General features: G+C 41.7%; 1 protein-coding gene across 9 annotated transcripts in view; it reads right to left on the bottom strand.

The window, feature by feature from the left end:
- The window catches only part of LOC127574141 (TPR and ankyrin repeat-containing protein 1-like), a 221,543-nt gene that overhangs the window by 137,227 nt on the left and 64,395 nt on the right, over nucleotides 1–19,921 (bottom strand). For 8 of the 9 annotated variants that reach the window (XM_052022874.1, XM_052022876.1, XM_052022879.1 and 5 more), the window contains 3 exons: nucleotides 18,459–18,599; nucleotides 6,259–6,426; nucleotides 5,989–6,162 (listed from right to left, as the gene is read on the bottom strand). In XM_052022874.1, coding sequence (XP_051878834.1) covers nucleotides 5,989–6,162; nucleotides 6,259–6,426; nucleotides 18,459–18,599 — 483 coding nt within the window. Of the gene's footprint in view, nucleotides 1–5,988; nucleotides 6,163–6,258; nucleotides 6,427–14,185; nucleotides 14,334–18,458; nucleotides 18,600–19,921 lie in introns of those variants that run through there. The other variant, XM_052022882.1, reaches the window with a different exon arrangement.

Here is a 19,921-nt window from a genome sequence, read left to right as displayed (position 1 = left end):
GAGCATGTCTGCCTTTCACTAGTACTGTATATACTGACATTGGTTTGTCGATTTAGAAATAGTTATTCCCATGTAATGATTGGTGTATGTTGTGACTTATGAGGGGTGGAATGTAGTGTGAAAGTTCATGGCTGTCACGTGACAGTGACAACACTGGTCGGATGACAGCACTGCACCTACCTGGTCGGAAGACACACCACTGTCAATCAAGGTTTGGCTCCACCCCCACCCATGAGTGCACACCTAACCATTGGCTTTTGTAAAATACCTTTGTTCCTGGCCCTGAGCGATTGGCCCTGGGCTGGTTCCACCCCCCAGCCCTACAGCAGTATAAAAAGTGCCACAAGCTTGATTCTGTCTTTCTCCGAGGGATGTGGAGGTAAGCTGTGCACTACTTAAGAGTAATTAGTTGAGGATCCCTGGGACCATAGAGCCGATGTTTGCACTGAGTCAGGGAGAGTGGCAGGTGTCGTACTGTTTCTTCCTTGATTTGTTTGTACCCAGTTTGTTTTGTGTGTGTGCGCGCGCGTGCATCTCACCCTTGTTGCAATTTTCCCCACGTTTGTGATCACCTGTGTGTGAGTGTGCATCCTTTCCCATTCATTCTGTCCTCGCGTTTGTCTTTGTGAATAAATCATTTTTAAACTCCAAAGACTGTGTCCAGAGTCCTTGCCCTTTAAGACCTCAAAGAACCTTTCTTACAAGAGCTTGGTCTTAGACTATTTATATTCATCAAGGGATTCATTTGTACCCAGCTGCCAAAATGCAATGTACGCTTCCTTCTTTTTCCTGACCAGAGCCTTGATATCTCTCATCAGCCAGGGTTCCTTGAACTTGGTATGTCTACCCTTCACCCTAACAGGGTGATGCTGTCCCGGACTCTTGATATGACCCTTTTAAAAGCCTCCCACTTGCCAACTGTTCCTTTCTCTTTAAATAGAGTCACCCAGTCGACCCCAGCTAGATCCTGCCTAATGCCCTCAAAGCTGGCCCTGCTCCAGTTCGGGACTTCAACCTGTGGACCTGTTATATCTTTTTCCATAACTATTTTAAAACTAATAGCATTGTGGTCACTGGACCCAAAGTGCACCCAACTGCCATTTCAGTTACTTGGCCTGCATCATTCCCTAAGGGGAGGGCGAATATTGCTCCTTTCTGAGTAGATTTCTCTAATACATTGTGTGAGAAAACTGTCTTGGATGCACCGCACAAATTCCACCCCATCCAAGGCCTTTGCCCTCTGGGTGGCCCAGTCGAGGTCAGGAAAATTTAAAATCTCCCACTAGCACTACCCTACTATTCTCACAACTATGTGCGATTTATCGACACATCTGCTCCTAAAGTTCCCGCTGACTACTGGGGGGTCTATAATATACCCCTACCAAGGTGATCATCCCCTTCTTATTTCTAAGTTCTATCCAAATGGCCTCGTTAGATGATCCCTCAAGAATATCCTCTAACCACTGCTGTTATGACTTCCCTTATCAAAAAGGCAACACCCCCCTCAACTCTTACCTGTTCCCCTGTCATGCCTAAAGCATCACTATCCCGGAACATTGAGCTGCCAGTCCTGCCCTTCTCTGTCACGATTCTGTTATGGCCACAATATCCCAGTCCCTAGAGGCAATCCACGCCCTCAGTTCATCTGCTTTACCTGTCAAGCTGCATGCATTGAAATAGATGCAAATTAAAGCAGTGGTCCTATCTGCCCCTTTACTGTAAACACGGCTATCCTAATTGCTAGGCTTACATTGGTTATAGATTAAATCTTAAGAGTGAACTTTTCCCATTAAACATGCAAGTCCCAATTTATAGGCAATTACCATTTAGATTAATGACTGATTATTTTTCGTACCTGGGTGTTAAAATTACCAAGAAATACAAGGACTTATTTAAAGTGACTTTTTACCTTTAATTACGTTAAACAATTATTTATTAAATGGTCCCCATTCTCTCTATCATTGGCCGAATTTATGCAGTTAAGATGAATATTTTACCAAAGTTTTTGTATCTATTTCAGGCAATTCCAACCTTTATTTCGAAATCCTTTTTCAACACTATTGATTCCAAAATTCTTTCATATACATGGCAGAATAAAAACCCAAGGTTAAGTAAGAAATATTTACAAAAGATTAAAAAAGGATGGTGGTATGGCTTTGCCTAATTTTAGATTTTACTATTGGGCAATTAATATTAGATACTTAATTTTCTGGGCACAAGATTTAGATGCTACTCATTGTCCCTGTTGGGTACACCTTGAGTGTGAATTAGTGCAAGGATTTTCATTAGTTTCTATTTTAGGAGCTTCATTCCCTTTTGCACTTACTAAATTGAGTAAACAAGTGACTAATCCAATAGTTACAATACGGATATGGTTTCAATTTCATAAATTCTTTGGATTGAATAAATTTAATTGATCAAATCCTATTCAATCTAATTTTTTCTTTCAAACCATCTAGAATTGACTTAGCTTCTTCCTTATGGAAAATGAAGGGTATTGCATGTTTTCAAGATTTGTTCATTGATAACTGTTTTTTATCTTTTGAACAGTTGTCTAATAAATACAATCTGCCTAGATCACATTTTTTTTTGATACTTACAGACTAGAAATTTTTTAAAAGTTACTTTACCTTCTTTTCTGACACCATATAAAATTGAAATTACGGAAAAAATTTTAGGTTTTAATCCTTATCAGAAGGGCCTGATAGCAATAATTTGTGATCGGATTATGAAAATACATTCAGAGGAACTTGATAAAATTAAGAATGAATGGGAAAGAGAACTCCAGATACTTTTACCTACAGAGAGATGGAAGAAATTTCTCCAATTAGTTAATACATCTTCTATGTGTGCTAGACACTCTTTGATACAGTTTAAGGTGGTTCACAGGACCCATATGTCCAAGGACAAGTCAGCCCATTTTTATCATATAAATCCTATATGTGACAGATGTAATTTGAAGGTAGCTTCTCTGACACATGTTTTGGTCCTGTCTCCTTTTGGAAAAATATTGGAAAGTTATTTTTCACATTATTTCATCTGTATTGAATATTGATTTACAACCTCATCCTACTACTGCAATTTTTGGGTTACCAATGATGGAATCTCGCCATTTGTCTGCTTCTGCTTGTCATATGACTGCCTTTGTCACTTTAATGGCCAAGTGATCCATTTTGTTCAAATGGAAGGATCCAATGCCTCCCATCACTGTTCAGTGGTTTTCTCAAACTATAGCATGTTTAAACTTAGAAAAAATTAGGAGTGGTAACTGTTGATCCTTCACTTAAATTTGAGGAAGTTTGGAGTCCATTTATTCAATAGTTCCATATGATATAAGCTGACCTTTTTCAGATCCCTCTCAATAACCCTTGAATGTAGAGGAGTGGAGTTGACGACATTGTAATGTTTCTTTTTCTTTTTCTCTTTAATTGAAGAAATCAGTCCAGTTTTTTTTTGAAGTTTTTGTTTTTTTTGGTTTATTATCAATATTTTTTTATTTGGGGGTTCTTTCATATAATTAAATTTCATTTCTTTTCAAATCTTTCCTTTTGTATTTGTTCACTTAAGAGAACAGGAGGTCTAGATTACTTTTTTTAACTCCTTGTGATTATATATTTTAACTGTTATGATTGCTATCTTGATCTCTTAGCACCATATATATAATTACTAATGTTATGTATATTATTTTGTACTAATTTGAAAATTAATAAAAAGATTGAAAAAGATCACCCATCTTCTCATTGACTTCACTCTCTCGAATCCCACCCTCCTTCCAATCTAGTTTAAATCCGCCCTGGTGGCAAAAGCAAATTTCCCCCCTAGGATATTGGTCCACCTCCAGTTCAGGTGCAATTCGTCCCTCTTGCACTTCAAAGAATTCCTGGCCTCATGATTAGTTTATTCCATTTGTTTTAGAAAAATTTAGCTTAACCAAATTGTGGGCAATTTTCTATGTTGTAAGAATTTTAAAATTACTGTTATCACATAAGCAAAAGGTCAATCCCATATGAAAAATAAAAGCTAACTATCATATTAACATTCTAATCACATCATTTTACCAAGTCTTTCAAAATTTCTCAGTTCTTTGGAGGCCTCTGTATTGTTGCAATTAATAAATCTCAAATTTGCTGTGGCTTATAAATAGTCTATAATATATAAATAATAAATATAATTATAAATAGATACATACATATTGCACAGAAACAGACCCTTTGGCCCAACTCATACATGCTGACTAAATGACCTGAACTAGTCCTATTTGCCCCATATCCTTCTAAACCTTCCATATCCATGTATCTGTCTAAATGCCTTTTAGATATTGTAATCGTACTTACCTCTAACACTTCATTCCATATACCCACCATTTACTATGAAAAGCATGCTGCTCAGGTCCCCTTTAAATCTTTCCCCTATCACCTTAAATCTATGATCTCTAGTTTTAGATTCCCCTGCCCTAGGAACAAGACTGTGAACATCCACCTTATCCATGCCCATCAAGATTTTATATACCTCTATAAGGTCACCCCTCAGCCTCCTACACTATCCAGTAGGGAAGTAGGGAAAGAAGCCACCCTATCCAGTCTCCTTATAACTCAAGCCCTCCAGTCCAGAGAACATCCTTGTGAATCTTTTCTGCACCCTTTTCAGTTTAATGACATCCTTCCTATAGCTAAATGACTAGAAATGCACACAATACACCAAGTACGATCTTACCAACATCTTGTACAATTGTAACATGACGTTCCAACTCTGGTACTCAAAGCCCTGACCAATAAAGACGAGTGTGCCAAATGCCTTCTTCATCACTCTGTCCACCTGTGTCGCCACCTTCAAGGAACTTGTACCCCTAGGTCTCTCTGATCTACAACACTCTCCAGGCCTTGCCATTTATTGTGTATATCCTGCCCTGGTTTAAATTCCCAAAATTCAACACTTCACACTGATCCTAAATTTCATCTGCATTCCATGGTCTACCTTCCCTGTTGATTTAGATCCTGTTGTAATCTTAAATAACCTCCTTCACTGTCCACTACACAACCAATGTTGATGTGATCTGCAAACTTACTAATCATGCCAACTACAGTCTCACTCAAATTGTCCATGCGGATGTCAAACAACACTGGACCCAGCACCGATCCCTGTGGTATAAAGCTGGTCACAATCCTCAAATCTGAAAAATAATCCTCCATTACCAGCCTCTTACTCCTTCCATCAAGCCAATGTTGTATCCAATTGGCTAACTCACACTGGATCCCATGTGATCTAATTGTTTGCACGAGCCTAGCATGCAAGACCTTGTCAAAGGCCTTGCTAAAGTACATATGGACTTCCGTGCAAAAAAACTTAAGAAGCTGCAGAGAGTAGTGGCCTCTGCCCAATATGTCATGAGCATATCCCTCCCCACCATCAGTAGTATCTACAAGAGGTGCTGCCTCAAAAAGGCAACATCCATCATCAGAGATCCCCACAATCTGGGCCATGCCATCTTTTCGCAGCTACCATCAGACAGGAGGTACAGAAATCTGAAATCCCACACCACCAGATTCAAGAACAGCTACTTCTCCTTCTCTTCAACTATTCGGTTCTTGGATCAACCAGCAAAACCCTAATCACCACTACACTATGACCACTCTGATCACTTTACACTGACATGGACATATTGTTGTTCTAATTATTTTTTTTCTTGTAAAATTTGTGTATAATTTATGTTTTCTTGTGAATGCTGCTTATAAGAAGCTATGTGCCTGTGATTCTTCTGGATGTAAGTTCTTCATAGGACCTGTGCATACATGTACTTGTACATATGAGAATAAACTCAACTGTAACTTTGAGACCCGAGAACTAGAGCTGTTGTCTTAACTGCTAATGATTTTGGATCTCCAACAGACACAAAATCACACAAAATCAGGCTACCATGTAGAGTAGACAAAAATCAGCTTGTTCTATTTGCCCTTTGACATTCAATTACAATTGTAAAGGGCAGCATACCTGTCTGGTTGGAGAGCTGTTGCAGAAACACTTGGACTTGTCTTTGGGCTAACAAGTCTTTGCATGGCTTCTCTCTGTCAAGTGAGTCACAAAACTGCATAAGCTGTGTAGAAGCCTCCTCCAATGTAACAGCTGGGAAAGCAGACATACTGTCCTCCATCTGGTTTGCTGCTTCTACATAAATAGTAGAAAAATTTAAAGAAAAACAAGGACTGTATTTCCACTGATTTTTAAGTGAAAGAGAGTGTCACCTATTCAGCAGGTTGGTACCTTGGAATGCTGGGTTTGATGATGAAGCTGCACAATGTTTATTGATAAAATCCACTGCTATAAAGTTCTTATTTTTCTTCAGGTAATCAGCTGGAAGCATGTTTAATCTATTGGGAATGCTGGGATCAGCTCCTGTCTGCAGAAGAATACGTACATCTTCAGTCTGACCTGCAGTCAAAGAAAAAAGATATTTGGGAAAAGTGAACATTTCATAAATGGGGACACAAGAGATTTCAGATGCTGGAATCTGGAGCAAAAAAACAATTGCTGGAGGAACTCAGAAGGTCAGGCAGCATCTGTGCAGGGAAATGGACAGTGATGTTACAGGTCGAGACCCTTTTTCACTTCACCATAATGAAGATGTCATTTCTCTCGGCTACAAATATGAACAAACTTGCTGGCTTGCTACTGCTAATACAGCTGCCCGGTGGCTGCTCTGCAAACTAATGGTGCCAGATCCAAAACATGCCAGACCACGGGAACCATCAACCCACAGAGTGCCAGACCAGAGAGTTTGAACCTTTAGCAAATTGGTGACGGTGCACGGACAGGAGATGGATGACCACCAGAAAGGGCAGTAAGTACAGAAGGCCCTATGATAACTTTCTCTCAAACAGGTATACAGTTTTGGATACTTTTTTTTTGGGGGGGGGGGGGGGGTTAGAAATAGCCTCTCAGATGAAAACAGCAGCAGAAGCCAAGTTTGTGGGACTATGGTTGGCTCTGATGCACAGCAGGGGAGGGAGAAGACTCTGTGCGCTACAGTGGTGGGGGAACATAAAGGCACTTCTCTAGCTGTGAGCGAGACTCCAGAATGGCATGTGGTCCCAGGGTTAACCCTTTCCTTAATGACTTTGAAACCAAAAGAATTATGGTCACCTTTCTCAAAACGTTTGCCCATTGACTTTCCTGCTATTTGCCCAGTTTCATTTCTCAGGATAAGGTCAAGTACAACCCCTTCTCCAGAAGGACAATCTAAATATTGTTCCCAAAAACTCCCCGAGTTGCACTTTACAAATTCCACCCCATATAAGCCCCTCAAACCAGTCAATACTTGGAAAGATAAAAACCCCTACTACCATAACCCTGCAACAGAGTGTATGATTTGTCTACACAGCTGCTCCTTTATGTCCCACTAACTGTTGGAAGACCCAGCTCCAGCAAAGTGATTGTCCCCCTCTTATTTCTATAGTCTACCCATATGGCTTCGTTGGACAATTTCTCCAGGATATCCTCTGAGGACTGCTGTTATGTTCCCTCAATCAAAAATGTGACTCCCCTCCTCTTGTTTACCCCTCAGCTTCCTTCACTCCAAGGAAAACAAACTCGGTCTCTCCAATCTCTCCTTGTATTTAAAGCCCTCCAATCCAGGCAACATCCTGGTGAAATGGAGGCACAAGACACTGCAGATGCTGGAATCTGATAAGTAAGGAACAGATAAGGGAACCAAGCAGGGTTTTGTTTTTAAAAGAACTTTTTTTTAATGTTAATATCATTGGGTTGTAGACTACCCCTTTGGAATACGAGGTGTTGTTCTTCTAATTTGCGTTTGGCCTCACTCTGGCTGTGGAGTAGGCCGAGGACAAGATGGTGTGGGAATGGGAAGGGGAGTTGAAATGATGTGCAACTGTTAGCTCAAGATGGCCAATGCAAAGAGTATGGAGGTGCTCTGCAAATCGGTCACCTGACCTATACTTGTTCTTGCCAGTGTAGAGGAGGCCACATCGAGAGCACCGAATGCAAAAAACAAGGTTGGAGGAGGTGCATGTGAACCTATGCCTGGTCTGTTTAGGTCCCCAAATAGTGATGAGGGAGGATGTGTAGGTTCAGATGTTGCATCTCCTATGGTTGCTTAGGAAAGTGCTAGGGGCAGAGGGGTGTTGGTGGGAAAGCATGAGTAAACGAGGGAGACATGGAGGAAGTGGTTCCTATAGAAAGCAGAAAGGGGTGGGGAGGGGAAGATGTGGTTGGTGATGGGATCCAATTGCAGCTGGCGGAAATAATGAAGGATGATGTACTGGAGGTGAGGGCTGGGTGAAAGACGAAGACCAAAGGAACTCTGTGTTCTGTCTGGAGGAGGTGGATTGAGAACATATATTCACCACCCTCTGCATGAAAAAGTTGCCCCTTAGGGCTCTTTTAAATCTTTCCCTTCTCACCCTAAACCTATCCCCCCTAGTTTCAGACTCCTCTACCCTGGGGTAAAGACTGTTACCATCCATCTTATCTTTGCCTCTCATAATTTTAAACATTTCTACAAGGTCAGCCCTCATTCTCATACCTATCAAAGGAATAAAGACCTAGCCTGGCCAGTACCTGTACCTGTACTCTGTACCTGTACTACCCTATACCTCAGACCCTCTAGTCCTGGCAATATCTTTGTAAATCTTTTCTGACTCTTTTCAGATTAACCATGTCTTTCCAGTTTAACCACATCTTTCTGATAACAGGATGAACAAAACTGTACACACTACTCCAAGTGCAGCCTCACCCACAACTTATACAACTGCAACATAATGTCCCAACTCCAATACTCAATGCCCTGACAGATGGAAGGCCAGAGTGCTAAATAAGCTTTTCACCACCCTGTCTACCTGTGATGCCGCTTTCAACAAACTATGCATTTGTACTCTTAGGTCCTTCTGTTACAATTATACTCTCTAGTGTCCTACCATTCATAGTATAAGTCGTACACTGGTTTGACTTTCCAAAATGCAGCACCTCACACTTGTCTGTATTGAAGTACATTTGCCACTCTTCAGCCCACTTCCCTACCTGATCAAGATCCCCCTGTAATCTATGACAACCTTCTTCACTATTAACACCACCTCCTAATTTCATGTCATCCGCAAAATTACTGAACAAGCCTTGTGCATTGGCATCCAAATCATTTATATAAATAACGAACAACAAGTGTCCCAACACCACTAGTCATCAGCCTCCATTCCGAGAAACAACCTTCAACCACCACCGTCTGCATCCTACTGCCAGGCCAATTTTGAATCCACATAACTAGCTCTCCCTGGATTCCATGGGACCTAACCTTCCAGACCAGACTGCCATACAGGACCTCGTCAAAGGCCTCGGTAAAGTCCACACAGACAACATCCACCTCATCTACCTTTTTGTTTACCTTTTCCAAAAACTCCAAAAGATTCATCAAACATGACTTCCCACACACAAAACCATGCTGGCTCCTCCCAATGAAACCCTGTCTATCCAAATTCTGGTAGATCTCGTCCCTCAGAATTCCCTCCACTAACTTCCCCACAACTGATGTCAGGCTGACTGGCCTGTAGTTCCCTGGTTTGTCCTTGCTACTCTTAAACAACAGAATGACATTGGCCACCTTCCAGTCTTTGGGAACTTCACCAGTGGCTATTGATAAAGCAAATATTTCCGCAAGTGCCTCCACAATTTCACTCGGTCAGGCCCTGGGAACTTATCCACCTTAATGCGCTGTAAGGCTGCAAATACCTCGTCCCTGGTAATATGAATGTTCTCCAAAATATCTCCACTTGTTTCCCTCATCTCTTGAGCAACCATGATTTTCTCAGTAAACACAGAGGAGAATATTCATTAAAAATCCCATCCATCTCCTGCAGCTCAAGACATAGGTGGCCCTGCTAACTTCTAAGGGGACCTACTCTCCCTCTAGCGACCAAAGGGTGGCTAGAGTATAAATATATATGTAAATAACACTTAATATAGGTATAGAATCTCATGTTATTTTAGAGTCATAGAGCAATACAGTACAGATACAGGCCCTTCGGCCCAATGAGTCCATGCTGACCACGGTGCCCATCCAGCCAGTCCCAATTTCCTGAGTTTGTTCTATTTCCCTATCCCTCTAAGCCCTGCCCCTCCATGTACCTATCCAAGTGCCTCTCAAATGATACTATTGTACCTGCCTCAGCCACTTCCTCTGGCAGCTCGTTCCATGTATTCACCACCCTCTGTGTGAAAAAGTTGTCCCCCAGGTCCCTTTTAAAACTTTTCCCTCTTACACTAAATCTATGCCCCCTAGATTTGGACTCCCTTACACAGGAAAAATAATGTTAATCCCTCTCATTTAGGCCTCTCATAATTTTAAACACTTCTTTAAGGTCGCCCCTCATTCTTCGATGTTCCAAGGAATAATGACCTAGCCTGGCCAACTCTCCCTATAATTCAGGCCCTCTAGTCCTGGCAAATCTGTGTAAATCTTTTCTGCACTCTTTCCAGTTTAAATTTTTAAAATTTTAAATTTTATTTACAGTGTGGTAACAGGCCCTTCCGGCCCAACGAGTCCGCACTGCCCATTTTTTAAACCCAAATTCCGTACGTCTTTGGAATGTGGGAAGAAACTGGAACACCTGGAGGAAACCCACGCAGACATGGGAGAATGTACAAACTCCTTACAGACAGCGATAGGAATCGAACCCCGATCGCTGGCGCTGTAATAGCGTCATGCTAACCGCTATGCTACCGTATAACAGAGTGACCAAAACTCACCAATGACTTATACAGCAATGTCCCAACTCCTTTACTCAATGCCCACACTAATGAAGGCCAGCGTGCTAAATGAGCTCTTCACTACCCTGTCTACCTGTGACGCTGCTTTATATGAACTATGCACTTGTACTTCAAGGTACCCCTGTTCCATTACGCTCCCTAGTGCCCTACCATTCATGGTACAAGTCCTATGCTGGTTTGACTTTCCAAAGTGCATCACCTCATACTTATCTGTATTGAAATCCATTTGTCACTCCTCTGCACACTTTTGCAACTCGATGTAGAACTCAAAAATAAGAAAAGTTCAATCACTCTAATGGGATTATACTACAGATTTCCAATAGCCACCAGGACATTGAGAAGCAGATATGCAGGCAGATTAGGGAAAGATGCAAGAACAACATGGTTGTTGTTGTGGGTGATTTCAACCTCCCCCATATAGAGTGGGACCTCCTTAGTACAAGAGATTTAGATGATGTAGAATTTGTCAGATGCATTTAAGAGGGTTTATTAAATCAGTATGTAGATAGTCCAACTAGAGGAGGGGCCATACTGAACATGGTATTGGGAAATGAGCTTGGCCAGGTGACTGACTTTTCTGTGGGAGAACATTTAGGGAACAGTGATCACAACTCTAAGTTTTAAGATAACTATGAATAAAGTATGGGCTTTGCAGGAGAGTACAAAACTGGCGCAGGGCAAATTATGAGAGTATAAGGCAGGAACAGAGTACAGTACGGGTATGTTCCAGTAAGAAGGAAGGACAAGGATGGCAAAGTAAGGGATCGTTGGAGTCACATGTACATCGAAACATGCAGTCAAATGTGTCTTTTGCGTAGGGTGTTCTGGGGGAAGCCTGCAAGTGTCACCACACTTCCAGCGCCAACGTAGCATGCCCACAACTCCTTACCCATATGTCTTTGGAATGTGGGAGGAAACCAGAGCACCTGGAAGGAAACCCACGCGACACGGGGAGAATGTACAAACTCCTTACAGACAGTGGCCGGAATTGAATCTGGATCGCTGGTGCTGTAATAGCATTATGCTAACCACTGCACTACTGTGCCTTGGCAAGTAGAATTAAAGAGAAGTCCAAGGCATTCTACGCCTACAAGATAACTTGGGAGTGGGTAGGCCCATTCAAGGATAAAGGAGGGAACATGTGCTTGGAGGCAGAGGATATGGGTGAGGTCCTAAATCAGTACATTGCGTTGGTATTTGTCAAGATGAAGGAAGTGGAGGATAGTGAGATCAGTATAGAGCATGCTAATATGCTCGGACATTTTGAAATTAAGGAAGAGGTAGCGTTGGGTCTCTTGAAGAACATTAAGGAGGATAAGTCCCCAGGGCCTGAAGGGATGTATTCCAGGTTACTGAGAGAGGCAAGGGATGGGATTGCTGGGCCTTGAACAAGATCTTTGTGTCCTCTCTAGCTATGGGTGAAGTCCGGAAGACTAGTGAGTAGCTAATGTTCCGTTGTTTACGAAGGGAAATAGGGATAATCCTGGTAACTATAGACCAGTGAGTCTCATGTCAGTGGCAGGGAACCTACTGGAGAGGATTCTTAGGGATAGGATTGATGAGCAATTGGAGACCCATGGCTTAATTAGGGACGGTCAGCATGGCTTTGTGAGGGGCAAGTCATGTCTTACTAACTTGAGAGAGTTTTTTGAGAAGGTGACAAAGGTGACTGATGAGGGTAGAGCTCATGTTGTCTTGTCAGGTGTTTGACAAGGTCTCACATGGTGGGCTCATTCAGAAGATTGAGATGCATGTGATCCACAGTGACTTGGTCATTTGCATTCAGAGTTGACTTAATCCAAGTGTGAGGTGTTGCACTCTGGGAGATCATATGTAAAGGGACAGTACACAGTAGATAGCAGGACCTTTAACAGTGTTGATATACAAAAGGATCTTGGGGGTCCAAGTCCATAGCTCCCTGAAAGTGGCTGCACAGGTGGATAGGGTGGTTAGTCAGGCACTGAGTTCAAGAGTCATGAAGTTATGTTGCAGCTTTATAAAACTTTGGTTAGGCTGCACCTGTAGTATTATGTTCAATTCTGGTCGCTCATTAGGATGTGGAGACTTTGGAGAGGGTGCAGAAGTGGTTTACCAAGATGCTGCCTGGATTAGAGGGCATGTGCTATGAGGAGAGGTTGGACAAACTTGGGTTGTTTTCTCTGAAGCTGTGGAGGTTGAGGGGATACCTGATAGAAGTTTATAAGATTATGAGGGGCATGGATAGACAGCCATTATCTTTTTCCCAGGGTCCAAATGTCTTATACTAGAGGGCTGATATTTAAGGTGAAAGGGGGCAAGTTCAAAGTAGATGTGTAGGGCAAGTTTTTTTTTTACGCGGAGAGTGGTGGGTGCCTGGAATGTGCTGGCAGGGATGGTAGTGGAGGCAAATACAACAGAGGTGTTTACAAGGCTCCTAGATAGGCACATGAATGGAGGGATTAGTCTAATAGGCTTTTAAATACTAGTTTAATTAGTTTGGCACACATTGTGGGCCGAAGGGCCTGTTCCTGTGCTGTGCTCTTCTATGTTCTTTAGTCACAGGTGGAGGACTGGAGAATAGCCAGTGTTGTTCCTCTGTTTAGGAAGGGCAATAGGAACAAACCAGGAAATTATAGGCCAGTGAGTTTTACATCAGTAGCAGGGTCAACTATTGGAAAAGATTCCAAGAGAAAGGATCTATTCACACCTAGAAAAGCAGACACTAATTAGGGTTAGTCAGCATGGCTTTGTGTGGAGGAGGTCATGTCTTACAAACTTGATTGAGTTTTTTTGAGGAGGTGTCGAATCTGATTGAGGGTAGGGCAGTGGAAACTGCCTACGTGGACTTTAATAAAGCTTTCAACAAGGCAGATCGAGAAGATTAAGGCACATGGGATCCACAGAGATTTGACAGACTGGATTCACAAATTGGCTTGGCCATAGAAGGCAGAGGGTAGTAATGGAGGAGTGTTTTTCTGACAGGAGGTCTGTGACCAGTGACCAGCATCAGTGCTGGCACCTCTTTTGTTTGTGATATAAATAAACGATTTGGACGAAAATGTATGTGGGCTGATTAGTAAGTTTGCAGACAACACAAAAATTGGTGGAGTTGTGAATAGTGAAGAGGGTTGTCAAAGGATTCAGCAGGATATAGACCAGTTGGAAATGTGGGCAGAGAAACGGCAGATGGAGATTAATCTTGACAAATGTGAAGTGTTGCACTTTGTGAAGTCAAATGTAAAAGGAGAGGATACAGTAAATGGCAGGACCCTTAGGAGCTTTGAGGTACATGTCCATAGCTCCCTGAAAGTAGCAACACAAGTAAATAGGGTGGTAAAGGCAACGTATAGCATACTTTCCTTCATCAGGTAGGATGTTAAGTATAAAAGTTGGGAAGTCATGTTGCAACTGGATAAAACTTTGCTAAAGCCACCTTTGGAGTTTTGAGGCAGTTCTGGTATTGTGGCATCACAGAAAGCATGTGGACACTTTAGAGGAGGATGCAGAACTGGTTCACAAGGATGTTGCTTGGATTAGAGAGTATCATCTATAAGGAGAGGTTAGACAAACTTGGATTGTTTTCTCTGGTGCAAGACTTTCTCTGGCTGAGGGGCAACCTGAAAGGAGTATATAAAAGTCAACAGAGTTTATTATCATATGCACAAGTACATGTATGCACAGGTGCAACAAAAAACTTATTTGCAGCAGCATCACAGGCACATTGCATCATATAGGCAGTATTCACAAGAAAAAACATAAATTAAACATAAATTATACACAATTAGAGCAAAAAAAAACATCCATTTTAGTGCAAAGTGATCAAAGAGGCCATAGTGTTGCTAAACTGCAGTGATTGGGGTTTTGCCAGTTGATTCAAGAAGCGAATGGTTGAAGGGAAGTAGCTGTTTTGAACCTGGGGGTGTGGGACACTGGTGCACTTTCCTTATGATTGCATCGATATGCTGGGCCTCGGACAGGTCATCCAATTTGCTAACACCCACGAATTTAAAGCTGCTGTCTCTCTCCACTGCTGATCCCCCAATGTAGACTGGTGCATGTTTGCCCTCCTTCCCTTTCCTAAAATTATGAGACATAGTTAAGGAAGATACTCAGAGTCATTTTTCCCAGGGTGGACATGTCAAATGCTAGAGGACATAGCTTTAAGGTGAGAGGGGGAAAGCTTAAAGGAGATTTACAAGGCAAGCTTTTTGTTGCACAGACAGTGGTAGGTACCTGGAATGCACTGTCAGGGGAAGTGGAGGAAGCAGATATGACAGCAGCGTTTAAGGGGCATTTAGAGTGGCACATAAACATGCAGGGAATGGAAGGATATAGACCACGTGCAGGCAGATGGGATTAGTTTGGATTATTATCATGGTTGGTACTGACATTGTGGGCCGAAGGGCCGGTCATTGTGCTGTACTGTTCCACATTTGATGTACAAGATCCTCCCCAGGTTGAAGCAGGGTTCCTTTCCTGTGAATTATTTGTAACCCAGACAGTTCATAAGAAAACATTTCATTTCAGAAATGTGGCCGTGAACTGAGTTCCCAGGCAGCAGAAGATACCTGCAGTCCCACAGCAGCTGGCAAATCCATCCTGTCAGTCTCTCAAATGTTTATATGTATGGGTTGTACATAAGTCACGGGTTCTTAACCTGGGGAGGACCTGTACCATTGTACTCTATGCCTCAATTGTGATTTACAGGATTCCAGTTGATTTACTAACCACTTTCCTATCATGCCCTACTACTTTTCTGCACATTTATGCACATGTACAACCAGAATTTATTCCATAAGACAGATATAGGAGCAGAATTAGGTCATTCGGCCCATCGAGTCTGGTCTGCCATTCGATCATGGCTAATTTACTTTTCCCTCACAACTCCATTCTCCTGCTTTCTCCCCTTTGACACCCTTCCTAATCAAGAACCTATCAACCTCCACTTTAAATATACCCAATGAGTTGGCCTCCACAGTCATCTGCAGCAATGAATTCCACAGATTCACCACCCTCCGGCTGAAGAAATTCCTCCTCATCTCTGTTCTCAAGGGACATCCTTTATTCTGAGGTTGTGCCCTCTGGTCCTAGACTTTCCCACTACTGCAAACATCCTCTCTATGCCCACTCTATCCAGGCCTTTCAATATTTGGTAGGTTTCAATGAGATTCCCCCTCATCCTTCTGAACTCCAGTGAATACAGGCCCAGATGCATCAAACACGCCTCATATGTTAACCCTTTCATCCCCAGGATTATTCTTCTAAACCTCCACTGGACCCTCTCTAGGGCCAGCACATCCTTCCTTGTAGATATGGGGCCCAAAACTGCTCACAATACTCCAAATGTGGTCTGATCAATGCCTTATAAAGCCTCAGCATTACATCCTTGCTTTTATATTCTAGTCCTCTTGAAATGAATGCTAACATTGCATTTGACTTCCTTACTACCAACGCAACCTGCAAGTTAGCTTGAGGGAATCCTGCACTAGGACTCTCAAGTCTGTTTGCACCTCTGACTTCTGAATTCACTCCCCATTTAGAAAACAGTCTACACATTTATTTCTTCTACCAAAGTGCATGACTATACACTTCCCTACACTGTATTTCATCTGCCACTTGTTTGCTCATTCCCCCAACCTCCATTTTAAATATACCCAATGACTTGGCCTCTACAGTCATCTGCAGCAATGAATTCCACAGATTCACCACCCTCTGGCTAAAGAAATTCTTCCTCATCTCAGTTCTCAGACATCGTTGAGAATTCCAACAGATTTGACAGACAATATCTCCCCTTAAGGAAACCATGCTGACTTCTGCCTATTTTATCATGTGCTTCCAAGTACCCCGAAATCTCACCCTTAATAATGGGCTCTAAAATCTTAACAACCACTGAAGTCAGGCTAACCAGCCTATAATTTCCTGTCTTTTGCCTCCACTTGAGTGACATTTGAGATTTTCCACTCCTCTGGAACCATTCCTGACTCTAGTGATTCTTGAAAGATCACTGCTAATGCCTCCACAATCTCTTCAGCTACCTCTTTGAGAACTCTGGGGTGTAGTCCATCCAGTCCAGGTGACTTATCCACCTTCAGACCTTTCAGCTTCCCAGGCACCTTCTCCTTAGTAATAGCAACTACATTCACTTCTGCCCCTGGACTCTCGAATTTCTGGCATGTTGCTGGTGTCTTCCACAGTGAAGACTGACGCAAAATACTTGTTCAGTTTGTCCACTATTTCTTTGTTCCCCATTATCACTTCTCCAGGGTCATTTTTCAGTGGTCCGATGTCCACTCTTGCCTCTCTTTTATTTTTTTATATAAATCTGAAAAAACTTCTGGTATCCTCTTTTATATTATTGGCTAGCTTACTTTCATATTTCACCTTTTCTCCCCTTATTGCTTTGCTGGTTTTTCAAAGCTTCCCAATCCTCTAGCTTCCTGCTAATTTTTGCAATATTGTATACCCTCTCTTTTGCTTTTATGCTGTCTTTGACTTCCCTTGTCTGATTCTGATATCAAAATGCAACACTTTGCCCTTTTCCTTGTTAACTTTTATCTGCTATGATTCAGTTAGCCAATCTATATCTACTTGCAGTGTATTACTATCTTTCTAGCTGTTTACCATGTTTACAAGACAAATGTCATCTGCCAATATGTTAATTTTACACTGCACATTGCCCACAGCAAAAAACAAAAGGGACTGACCCAGCAACAATCCCTGGGAAACATGACTGTGTTTTCCAAACAGAAAATTGCTAGACAATCATTTATCACTTCTGTCTGCTTCTCGACCATATTGCTATTGACTCTATTAGCATGGTTTCAATTTTGCTAACCATCTTTTGTGCCAGACTTTATCAAATGCCTCCAAAAATCCATGCAATTAATATCTACTCTAGTCCTTGTATCTACCTGTATTCCCTTATCAAAACTTTCAGGTTAGTCAAACAGAACTTGCCTTTTACAAAGCTATCATGGCTCTCCTTTGGAAACTCAGTATCTCCAAGTGCCTATTAATGTTTCCCTGATTTTTTAATTTCCTCAGAACCAAAGTTAAAGCAAGGTCTTTGGTTAACTGGGATGTTCTTACATTCTCTTCTTTTAAAATAAGCATTTCAACATTTACCATTCTCCAATCCTCTACTCTGTCTCTTGGTCTTCTCCTATCCCCACCCACATCTCCCTCAGCAACTTTGGATATATTGGCTTCAGTGAAAGCCAGAAAATGTAGAGGAAGAATTAATCTTCATCGCAGTCACTGACCCAAATACTATAGTTACAGTAAAATCCTTTGATAATTAAATTTGCCTGCTATCCATATGCAGATATTTTAATCTCCAGCTTCTGTATTCTGATTCTTTATTTCACTCAGTTTTGTCCCCTTTGCCCTCACTCATTTTCATATCTTTAGTTCCTTGCTAGTTAATTTGCAGATAATAAAAAAAATGTCATTAGGTACGTTAACTCTTCAGTTACCTCCTGGAAGTACCAGTCAATGTGAATAAACTCTAGTACAAGTCAGATTGCTTAGCCTATTTCAGGGGTGTCACTAATTTTATAATGGATCACTCAGTACAAATACCTTAACACAGCTGACACATCAATGTTAAACACAGTCTTCACTATATACACATCTAATGATCAAAAATATCTGAAAGATCTGTAAGAGTGGCATGTTCATATATTACAGTACAATGTATTACTTACAACGCCGATCATATCCATGTGCCACTGTGTTCCAGGAAGCCACTACATGCAAAAGAGACTGGCCATCTTCATCCTGGTGGTTAATTGTGTCATGCAGAGATGGTTTCTGTGCAAAAATCCACTTAAAAATTTTTTTATCATCTATAATGAAAAGAACAAAACAATAAAACAGCATAAGGACAGTTAGCTTACTACTTGCTCAACAACTTGCACACAATACTGACGGGTCATTACAATCCTGGGGTGAGATGACAATCTTCTTGAGGTCTTCCCTGGTAAGTGTGAAGTCAACAGAAGTCATTAAACTGCTTACTGTCAATAGTCCTCCAGGTCAGAAAAGTAACATTAACATCTGAAAATGGCCCTCATAATGCTTAATCCAATATTCCAATTAGAAGATGTTCTTGCATAAAATATATGTAATGAACAAAGCTTTTTAAAAAACTAATTCAAGAGATACTGCAAGGCTGGCATTTATCGCTTATCCTCCATTGCTTAGAAAATAGAACAGTACAACACTGGACAGGCCATTCGGCCCACAATGTTTTACCAATCTTGATGACAATTTAGATACTAAATGTCCTCCTCCTGTGTATCATCCATATCCCTCCATTCCCTTTATATTCATCTGCCTATCTAAAAGCCTCTTAAACTCCAACAAACTGCCTGCTTCCACTACCTTTGGTAACCTATTCCAGACTACTACCACTCTGTGTAAAAAAAACTTACCCCTCACGTCACGTCTAAACTTCCCCCCTCTAACCTTAAAAGCATGTCATCTGGTGTTTGACATTTCTACCCCGACTGTCTACCCTATCTATGCCTCTCATAATTTTAAAAACATCTGTCATGTCTCCCCTCAGCCTTCGACACTCCAGGGAGAACAACCCAAGTTTGTCCAACCTTTCCTTATAGCTCATACTATCTAATCCAGGAAGCATCCTGGTAACCTTCTTCAGCACCCTTTCCACATCCTTCCTATAATGGGGCAGCCAGAACTGCATGCAATATTCCAAGGGAGGTCTGGCTAAAGTTTCATATAGCTGCAGCATGACTTCCTTACTCTTATACTCAACACCCTTACTAATGAAGGCAAGCATGCCATACACCTTCTTTACCATCTCATCCACTAGCATAGCCACTTTCAGTGAACTATGGACCTGGATCCCAAGATCCCTCTATCTTAATGCTGTTAAGGGGCCTTCCATTAACTACTGTATATACTTTCTCCTTTCATTTCACCTCCCAAAGTGCAACACCTCACACTTGCTTGGATTAAACTCCATCTGCCACTTTTCTGCCATGTCTGTAACTGATCTCTATTCTGCTGTATTCTTTGATAGTCCTTTACACTTTCCACAACCCCATCAGTCTTGGTGTCATCCGCAAGCTTGCTAATCCACCCATTTAAGTTTTCATACATCACGAACAACAGAATTGATATACATCACAAACAACAGAAG

This window comes from Pristis pectinata, chromosome 9, assembly GCF_009764475.1.
Source record: "Pristis pectinata isolate sPriPec2 chromosome 9, sPriPec2.1.pri, whole genome shotgun sequence".
Classification (NCBI taxonomy): Eukaryota; Metazoa; Chordata; class Chondrichthyes; order Rhinopristiformes; family Pristidae; genus Pristis; species Pristis pectinata.
Note: the sequence above shows the minus strand (reverse complement) of the source record. Positions and strands in the feature narration are given on the sequence as shown.